The sequence below is a fragment of the Convolutriloba macropyga genome, chromosome 3, assembly GCF_964194025.1.
Source record: "Convolutriloba macropyga chromosome 3, txConMacr16.3, whole genome shotgun sequence".
Lineage (NCBI taxonomy): Eukaryota > Metazoa > Xenacoelomorpha > Acoela > Convolutidae > Convolutriloba > Convolutriloba macropyga.
In genome coordinates, this window is record NC_134470.1 from 38,753,046 (window position 1) to 38,763,730 (window position 10,685).

Consider the following 10,685-nt stretch of genomic DNA (forward strand, 5'->3'; position numbering starts at 1 on the left):
GATTATTGGCAGCTCTCATACCGGCTCTCGGTCTCCATCTCTTGCCAAACGAGTTTCTTGCAGCTGTGAAGTGCAGACTGGGCGCTCCCATGTATGAAAGAAAAGAAGTGTCTCTTTTGTAAAACAGGATATTCGGATACACTTGGTGATCATGCTGTAACATGTCGTGGGCTGGGCAATATGATTTCGCGACACCGTCTTAGAGACCAAATTATATCCGCCTGCAGCGCTGCCAACCTTTCGCCAGTTTGCGAGCAGAGGAACCTGATACTAGAAACAATTTCTCGACCTGGAGATGTTTATTTACCTTGCTGGTCTGCTCTACAGCCAGCAGCTCTGCATGTAAACATTACCTCTCCACTGCAACCCAGTTTTATTTCAAATGCGGCGAGGAAGTCTGGTTTTGCCCTAAGATCTGCGGAAGACAGGAAATTCGAGCAATATTCCCAACTTTGTGCCAATATAGGAGTTCAATTCATTCCCAAGGCTTTTGAATCATTTGGTGGACTCTCTGATTTGGTGAGAAGGACATTGAAACGAATAGCTCAACTCACTGACAACAGAAGTTTGTACTCAGCTGGTTTGTCAGTTGCTTTCAGCAGTCTTGTTCAATCGGTTTCAGTCACACTAATGCGAGGAAACGCTATTATGTTGGTAACAAGAATTGCAGATCTGTGAGCCAGTTGCAAGCAAAAGAAGCCTCCTTATGGTCTCGTGACCTCTGGTTGTGTTGGTTTCAGTATCCCAATTGAAAATCAGATTGTGTGGGTTCCATTATCCTAATTGAAAACCTGATTGTGTGGGTCTTATTAATCCACCTGAAAACCGATTGTGTGGGTTCTACTAATCCAATTGATACCCGATTTTGTGGGTTTTGATTCACATAATAAATTATTATCAGAGTGACGAGGTGCCATTAATCCGAGAGTTGCTGTGATTCAAACTTGGATTATGACTGTGAACTGATAACTAGTGGCATGCCAATGAGTTAATAAAGTCGACTAAGATTATCTTGCCAAGCCATATATTACTTGAATTTACTTTTTTTAAAGGTGCTAAAGTCTAATTTAACTTTTTTAAATTTTAGGCCAGCGGTTTCGTAAGAGTTCTAAGGTTGAAGCTTTATTTTTCAGTTAGTTGTTTTGCTGACTTGATTTATATATGAGCTCAATGATCGTGTTTTTTCTTTGATTTACGTGGCTGCAATTAATAACATAAATGACTATAGTTGACCAGATAGGCGGATACAGACAGTTCTCTGATATGATGTTGATACGAAGAACCGAAGATTTTTTAATGGCATATCTATCTATCTATCTATCTATCTATCTATCTATCTATCTATCTATCTATCTATCTATCTATCTATCTATCTATCTATGTATCTATCTATCTATCTATCTATTATATTAAATGTAGTTCAGTCTAAAGGCAAATGGTTCACTGAGCTGCTATGCTTGCATGGTTAAGGGGACAGACATCATTTTTTTGCTACTTCTAGCGTGTCAATTCATATTGAAGGAAAGTTGTAATCAATGTTGCTCCAAAAAATGCTTCAATTTCTGCTTTACAAAACTGATAGTCAGAAAAAAACTTCCTCTGCAACCAAATATGAAATGTATGACAAAATTGAGACGCCTGTTGGAGCGATCTGCGCAACGAAGAGTTTTGAACGAGCCGTCTCGGTAGTGTATTCTAAAATTGCACACTCTGTTTCCAGACCCGAAGTCTGGGCTTTTCCATTTGCATATTTTGTACACGTAGTATTTATTTTCTATTTATTCTGTTTAACAGGACTCTGGGTAGTCGAAGGAACTCTTGATTGGATATTTGTCGTAGAAACTTTTTTCTCGTGGTTTCTCACTAAACACCCATTTCGAACTCCCCTCTCGTGGACAAGCGCCATCAAACATAAGTCTCATATCATTGGTTATATCCCTTCTTTTGGCTCAGTCTAAATTGGAGGAGTAGATTGAATATAACAGTGCCACTACTTTGGGAGAGATATTTCCCTATCTGGGTCCTAACGCTTATGAGCTTTGCCCACCAGCTGTTGCGGTGCAACATTAATTGAATCACTTGCTTAGAAATGCTTTATTATAACGCTTTATGCTTAAGAATCTCAAGCTCGAAAATACCAAGTGAATGTGATAATATCGTTTGAAATTATGAATATTTGGTTTCAGCACGTGGTTAATTATCATTGTTTTCCTCATCTTGCTCGGATTGCATTGAAGGTCATTGTATCAAAGGCTATTGTAAATCGTAACATACCGGCCTCCTTGAACTGGTTCAACTTTATTAATATATCATTGAAACTGGCTTTCTGGTTAAGTGGTCAATTGCGGTAAATAGTTTTTCTCAGCAACCCATCACAAGTTTATTGATACTTTCTTAAATTCAATCAGTTCTTGTTTGTCAGTTTTGTACAGTTGTAATTTACTTTTCCTTGATGTCATTCCTTGTCTGCATCCTCTGTTGTTCATTCTTCATCTGTGTCATCTTCCTTGTCAGATCTTAATGGCGGCATGTCATTATCGTTTTTCATTAACAAGACAAGCTTGTTGACTGGCCGTATAAATAGTCCAGATGATGTCTTCAATTCAACAACTCGAACTATTTTATCATTTCCATCAAAGACCTTTGTTATTCGTCCCATTGGCCACAGAGTGGGTGGTGTGTTCTCTTCCTTGATTATTACTACATCATTGATGTCAATATTTGTTTGTCCCGTTTGCCATTTGTTCCGTTGTTGTAAATTTGACAAATATTCTTTTGACCACTTCTTCCAAAAGTCCCTGATAAGTTGTTCCATCCTCTTCTTCTGTCGTGTCAGGGAAATTGTTTCTTTTCCTGTTGTTTTTGGTTCAGGCAATGCTGTGATTGGTCGTCCTATTAAAAAGTGTCCTGGTGTAAGTACTAAGGCATCATTGGGATCATTTGAAACGGAGGTAATAGGCCTTGAATTTAAGATTGCTTCAATTTGTGCCAACAGTGTTGTGAAGTCTTCAAAAAACAGTTTTGTTTTTCCAATGCTGCGGTACATGTGGCGTTTCAAGGATTCGACAACGGCCTCCCATAGTCCTCCAAAATTTGGTGTTCTCGGCGGAATAGTAAGCCAATTAATATTGTTCTCCATGCCGAATGTTGATATCAAAGCTTCGAACTCGTGAGTAGCTAAGGCTTGTCGAAACTCTAACTCTCCCTTGGTCCCAATGAAAGTTGTTGAGTTGTCGCTATATATTTCGTCAGGAATACCTCGACGAAATACAAATCGTTTAATGACTGCAAGACAGTCGTCCTTGGTCAGAGACATAACTGGCTCTATGTGAACGGCCTTCGTACTGAAGCAAATGAAAATTGCAACGTATGTTTTCAAAAGCGTTCGAGTTCCATTTTTTGTGTAGAATAGAACGGTCCACAATAGTCGAGTCCGCAGTGACTGAACGCAAATGACGGCACTACTCGTTCTCGAGGTAGATCTCCCATCTGAGGCTGTAACAATTTGGCATCAAATCGGATACATGGCTTGCATCTGTATAAGACACCCTTCACTACAGAAAGCCCTCCAGGTATCCAAATAGTTCGTCGAAGCGTGTATAACGTCAATTGTGGTCCTCCGTGAAGATTTTTCTCGTGTGCTTCTCGAATAAGCATTTCAGTGATTGGTGATTTTCTTGGAATAAGAACTGGAAATTTTCGGTCTATTGTGTAAGGTGATTTGGCTAGGCGTCCCCCAACTCGAATCACTTTATTTTCTTCATCAAAAAATGGTGAAAGGCTGTTGAGACTGCTGCTTCTAGGAAATTTTCGTCTTCTGTGTCTCCCCTTAGTGGCTGCTCCATAGGCGTTAACAAAACATTTTTTTTCTCTGGTTTCATCTTTGTTGAATTGATGTACTGTTTCGCTAGAATTGTCTGTATTCCCGGTAGACACGATGTACACCTGATCCCCAGGGCCCCCGGCCCAACCTATACCATGGCTGACATCATCCTTTGAGACCCCGACACCATCTACGCTGACAAGACATCCTGGGCCCCCGGCCCTACCTATACCTAAGGAATTCGTAGAAACTGAGCTCGCATTTTCATATGCGCCCCGGCGCTGTCATGACTACCTAGACCCCTGGCCCTACCTGTACCTAAGGAATTGGCAGTAGAAATTGAGCTCGCATTTTCACCTGCGCCCCCGGTGCTGAAAAGACTACCTGGGCCCCCGGCCCTACCTGTACCTAAGGAATTGCCAGAAGAAACTGAGTTCGAATTTTCACCTGCGCCCCCGGTGCTGACAAGACTACCTGGGCCCCCGGCCCTACCTATACCACCAAACCCCTCTGGTCCAGTGAATTTGTTACGTTGCTGAATGTCTTGTTGTGTCGCATCCCTGCTGCTGTTGCTTGCATCTTCAGTGGGCTTATTCCTGATGATCTTGTATTCGTGAAGAAAGTTTCGCTGTATGAAGCTGTACAGTTGAAGTCTTCCTTTGTATAAATCCTTGTAAGGAGACTGAATTATAAGTCTGGATCATGGGTTGAGACGTAGACTCATTGCCATCAGTCCTTTCCTTTGGCGTTGAAGAGCATGCTTTTAAGCTTTCCGACATTTTTGTTGTCCGCTGTTTCACTTTTGAAGATTGAATTCTTCTCTTAATACTGCTGATGAACCTTTGGACATACGTAAATATCTTTGTAACTTTGTGTATTGAGGAATGCCAATTCATCATCAATAAAATTGCATTATCTTCTTTTGATGAAATCATTGTCACGTTTTCAGATTGTACTTTTACTTCTTTTTTGGTCTCTTCTCCTGCAGGTGACAAAATGTCAAGTGAAGGCCAGGCGTTTTCAGGTTGCCGCAACCACTCTGGTCTATTCCACCAAAGCTTATGGTCCAATAAATCAGCTGCTTCTAATCCTCTTGAAGCAGAATCCGCTGGATTATCTTCTGTTGGAACATATTTCCAACTACTAGCTGGAATAATTTCTTGTATTTTCGCTACTCGGTTGGCGACAAATGTTTTCCATTTCCTCGGATAATCTTGTAGCCAGGCAATTGTAACCGTAGAATTTGACCACGCAAAAACCTTCGGAGTTGGAAACCGTTCATCGCTAATAGCATTTGTCACTGCCTCAACAAGCTTAGCTCCTAGCAGGGCAGCACAAAGTTCCAGCCTTGGCACACAAACTGATTTAATTGGTGCAACTCTCGTCTTTGCTGTAAGCATTTTTGTTTCAATGAAATTGTCTGTCTCCTGTCTGATGAAAACGACAGCAGCATAAGCTGTAGTAGAAGCGTCACAAAAGACGTTCAACTGCAAATCTGATTTCGTGGCTGGCTTGAGAACTTTCCGTTGAAGATTTTTTCAAGATCCTTCAGTTGTGCTCGAAGTCGCAGGTACTGCTGTAGAATTGGGTCCGATAAAGGTTGATCCCAGCTGAGTTTGTCCATCCACAACAGTTGAACAAGAGATTTATGTTGAATAGTCGTTGGTGATAGCCATCCGAGGGGGTCAAATAAACGTGAAACTTCTGAGAGGATTTGCCGTTTAGTAAACGGAGCTCCCTTGTCAAGTTCTACTGTGAAACCAAATTGATCAGGATTTGGATTCCACCTTATCCCAAGCGTTTTAATGGCATAGTCTTCGCTTTCAATTATCTTCTCGTCTTCCATTTCTCTGAAAGTGGCAGCTAGTCTTGATACAAGTTTTGAGTCGCTAGATACCCATTTCCATATATCAAAACCTGCTGAAGCAAGAAGCGTAATAATGTCGTCCTGGAGCTTCTCTGCGGCTTTTGAATCTTCGCATCCTGTAAGTAGATCAACCACATACATATCAGTTGTTAGTGACAAACGAAGTTTATTGTTTGTTGTTTCTTCGGCAAGAACTTGCAGTGGTCGAATTGAATGAAAAGACGAAGAAGCAATGCCGTATGTTACCCGAGTCATACGAAAGGTTTCAATCGCCTCTGAATTTGGATCTTTTCACAATAATCGGTGATAACCTTTGTCTTCTTTGTCCAATTCACCTTGCCTGTACATTTTTGCAATATCAGCAGAAAGTGCTACTTGGTGTAGTCGAAATCGAACAAGAATGCTGAAAAGGTCTTTCTGAATTTTTGGTCCTACCATGAGTCTGTCGTTAAGAGATATTCCTGTTGTCGTTTTTGCGGATCCGTCGAAAACGACCCTCAGCTTGGTGGTAGTGCTTGACTCCTTGAACACACAATGATGACAAAGATAGTAGCAGTTTTCAACAGGCTTGACAAGTTCTGATGTTGGAACTTTCTCCATGTGTCCGAGATGAAAGAACTCTCCAATGAACTCTGCGTATCTCTTATAAAGGTCGGGTTGTCTTTCCAATCTGAATAGAAGACTGCGGAGTCGTTTTTTGGCTTGTTGAAGTGAATCTCCCAATGCTTTTGTCTCGTTCTTGAAGGGAAGTTTCATTATGAAGCGACCTTCAGGGCTTCTTCTAGTTGTTTCCTTGAAGTGATCATCGCAGCGTTTTTCTTCGGCTGTCCAAAGCTGCGCTGCTGGAACTTCTTCTATTTCCCAAAAACGCTGCAAATTTTCTGGCTCTGAAGAAACAAAGAAAGTCTGCAGATCGTTTGTATAGGTTTTGTCTGTCTGCTCCCTTCCAATAACGACCCAACCGAACATTGATAGCCTATATGTTATTCCACAGTTAGGCTCCTTTAGTCGATTGTTGCCAATCATTATATCTTCATAATGGGATGCTCCCATCAAGAGGTCATTTGATGACGGCTTGTTGAAGTTTGGGTCAGCAAGCTCCAACTCCTTTACTGTTTCCCATTGGCTGGTGTCAATGAACCGTGATGGCAGATTATCAGTCATTTTTGTCAAAATTGACGCACTAATATTGACAGTGGACGATCTGTTCCTTGATGAGATAAGAAGGTCCACGCGACCTTTGTTGTCTTGAACCGTCCCACCTAGTCCAAAAACTTTTGTGTTGCTGCTTTTCTTCTTCAATTGTAACCTTTGTACTGCTGAGTTATAAGGTTGTTTTGTGAAGCTGAGTCTAAAAGTGCTCTAAGTAAAATTGTCTCGCCGTGAACATTAACGGAAACAATTGCGGTTTGCAGAAAGACCTCTTCTGAAGTGCGTTGAGTCATAGCTCCTGTGAACTTGTTTTCATCCTTAGATTTTGCAATTGCTGTTGTTGTTATAGCGTTGTTCTTCCGTTTGTCATTTGTTTGAGTGCTGGTTGTTCCGCTAGTTGTTTGCTGATCGGTGCTTCTGTTGTGAATGTTTTCACGATGAAGAAGAGTATGATGCTTTCTACCACATTGCTTGCATTTCGATCCATCACAATCTTCTGATCTGTGTCCCGGTCGCAGACAATTGAAACAAAGTTTTCTAACCTTTATCAGCTCTGCACGTTCCCTTACTGAAAGTTTCTTGAAATTTCCGCATTTGAAAATTTTGTGCGTTTCTTCACAACATTCGCATTGTTGCTCGGAAGTCGCCAAATGTGTGTGAAAATGTCGTTGGTTCCCGTTCATTTGAGTTTTTGTTGCTCCTACTCCATTTGGCGCTGTTGCCTCGAGTGCTTGTGCGCGTTCCTCTAAGAAAAGTCTGAGCTCTGCATACCTTTGAGGTTCCTTGCCTTTTGAAGACAGCTCCCATTGTTTTCTTGTCTCTGTAGGCAGCTTCTCACTGATCAAGTAAACAAAAAAGATGTCTTGACTGTTGACTGATTCTCCCAAATTCTGCAACGCAAGTCGATGTTCGTCCATTGCTTCAATTAAATTTCTTAAGTCTCTGGCTTTATCGGTTGTCAGTGATCGCTACGAAACAATTGAATGCTGGTGTGTGCGAATGATGATCCTCTTGTTCTCATATCTGTTTATCAGAGTATTCATAGCAATGTCGAAGTTGTGATCGGTAACTGGTATCGAGGCAAGCAGTTTGGCGGCATCACTTTTTACAGATGCTTTCAGGTACTGCAACTTCTGACTTCTTTGAAGAGAACTGTTTTCGATGACTGCTCATTAGAACAAATCAAAGAACGAAGTCCATTCCATATAATTTTCCGAAAAAAGTGGCAGATTGAGTTTTGGTAACTTGATGTTGGCTGAGTTCCTCATAGCGTCGGAGAGCGTTGAAGTAGATGGCGTTGAAGTATCTGCTGCTGTTGAAGGTCCCTCAAAAGGTTTCGTGAAGCGTTTGATTGCATCAATGTTCTGTGTCAACTTGTCATCAACTTCCTCGGACTCCAGAATGTCATTGTCCAGTGCTTCCGCCTCCGTCAAGTTCTGTTGAAGTTCTTGGTTCAAAGTTACCAGAAAATTCTACTTTCGGGTGAGAAGTGTCGCTACCTGATTTAGCCTGTTGATGTCTGCTTCTGAAATGGTGTCTAGATCTTTTGACATGATATTTTCAACCTCATTGTTAAACCTTGTAGCAACGCTGCGGTGTGATCCCCGCGACTGTTTCTGCATTTCAAGATTGGACATTTTGACTTGCTGTTGCCTTTGAGGGCGTTTTTTTGTGTCTTTGATGCTGGTCTTTATTCGTATTAGTTTCGTTTGTCTTTTTCGTGGATTTTGCTGTGCTTAAAGCTAAAAACACACTAAAAGAACGCAAAAGATGGGAAATCGGGTTTCACTTAATCCCCCCTCAAAAAACGCCGCCAATTTTTGCGCGCGAACTTAGTGCTATTACTTCGGGGGAGCAAACCTAAACTAAAAATTTCGAGTTCTCCGCGAGAACTGAGAAAGAGATTGTTTTCCCCGAAGTTTCACAAAAAAAGTTTTTGTAACCCTTGAGATATAGTTCTCCCACTAGATAACTTTACCGGGTCTCAGAATTAGGTTAATCAACCTTGTTATACAAGTTAATCAACTTTTATAACATGAGGGGGGTTGTGTTATCTAGTGGGGGGGTCCGCTTTTAACTTCCCCTTTAAGTTTCCCCTTTTAGATTTTTTGCTAAATTTTTTGAGAGAGTTAATGCTTTTGGTGCCTAATGCTTTGACTATTTTATTCTTAACCTAATTGTCGGCGGACCAAATGTTGCGGTGCAACATTAATTGAATCACTTGCTTAGAAATGCTTTATTATAACGCTTTATGCTTAAGAATCTCAAGCTCGAAAATACCAAGTGAATGTGATAATATCGTTTGAAATTATGAATATTTGGTTTCAGCACATGGTTAATTATCATTGTTTTCCTCATCTTGCTCGGATTGCATTGAAGGTCATTGTATCAAAGGCTATTGTAAATCGTAACACCAGCGTAATGAAAGCGGTTCGTTCTTACGACAATACAGACTACTTAAATTGTCACATGCTCGGCTTACATAATGGGTAATTAAAACAGCAAGTTGATTCTAGTAATAATATATGCTAGTAATATGTATTAATGAAGTTGCAGTATGAGCAGTAATTGACACCAAGATTCAGCTACTTTTGGCGATGAAAATGAAATTCTCGACATGAAAGTTTTCCATAGGTCGTTATACCATATTATTAAGCTATTTGACAAGCAACCCCCCCCCTAATTATGGCGTCAGCGTTTGACGAGCTGTGAAGTATTTCTGTTTGATGATAATGGTATGATGTTTGCAGGAGACAGTAGGGTGCCATCCGTCTGTTTCACACCCTCGGCCACAGCTGATTCTCTCAACTTCATAAGGGAAAGCCAAACTGACCAAGATATCAACTACACTGAAGATCTCATTGCTATGAAATTATGACCGAATGAAATCTGTGAAAAAACGTGGAAGATGCGTTACTATTAACCAGAAGATGTATGTGAACAATGCGCAGATGTTAAACGAAACCTCATTACGGGACCCTTTGTTACGAACGCATTATTAATGATAACAAAGATTCAAATTTTGAGTTACAGAAAAGACCTCTTGGCTGCAAGTTTGCAAATATTTCGTTGCTAGTTCAAGCAATGTCTGTAATATCAAGGTATTATATAGCATTTCAAGACATTTAAATGGATTTATCGACTGATCTTACCACCAATTTGCTCGTCACACTTCCTTTAATGGAAGTATGCCAACTTGTGGCTAGCGGTTACCATGAATTGTCATATAACATCTAAAATATGGGGAGCTAAACAGGCGCGATCAATTTCCTATAATTTCAGACTTTCATCTGATGTTTTTCGCTGTGCTATATTTAGAGGACCTAGACAAGGCTATTATATTTTTGTTATTATTATATAACATGCTGTGTTACCTTAGTTGTAGCACTGTCTTTAGATTTTGAATAATTTATCTGTCATTTCTACCTCTTAACCATTGTACCCTTGGCGTCTCTATAGAGCGTTAGAAAATGAAATGTAGCCAATTAGCATCAAATGCACCGAGCGAGGAAAACATTTTCTTCTAAAGCCCTGTCAGCACTTTTTTTTTCTGTGGGCAATATGTTATGATACGAATACTATGATGTAATAAAATCGAAGAAAGCTGTCATTTAGAAACCTGGCATGAAGAAAAATCAGAAAGCTTTTAGTGAATTTTCAACTGTAAAACTTTTTCAATGGGAATTACATTTTGTTAACAGATGTTCTGGCGCTCAAATGAAAATTTTTTCAGCTGTGCTTTAATTTTTAGTGTTGGTGCAATACATTTAGCTATTCAAATCCAATTTTAATGTTAAGTCTGTGAATTGATTAATGAAACTAATTAAAAGAAGTATTAATTTG

The 10,685-nt window shown here is 40.2% G+C and overlaps 1 protein-coding gene across 7 annotated transcripts in view; it reads left to right on the forward strand.

The window, feature by feature from the left end:
- The window catches only part of LOC142336191 (uncharacterized), a 182,804-nt gene extending 172,119 nt beyond the window's left edge, over positions 1 to 10,685 (forward strand). For 6 of the 7 annotated variants that reach the window (XM_075384828.1, XM_075384833.1, XM_075384829.1 and 3 more), the window contains one exon: positions 9,593 to 10,685. In XM_075384828.1, the coding sequence (XP_075240943.1) occupies positions 9,593 to 9,720 (128 nt within the window). In that variant the 3' untranslated portion in view covers positions 9,721 to 10,685. The remainder of the gene's footprint in view (positions 1 to 9,592) is intronic. The other variant, XR_012758893.1, reaches the window with a different exon arrangement.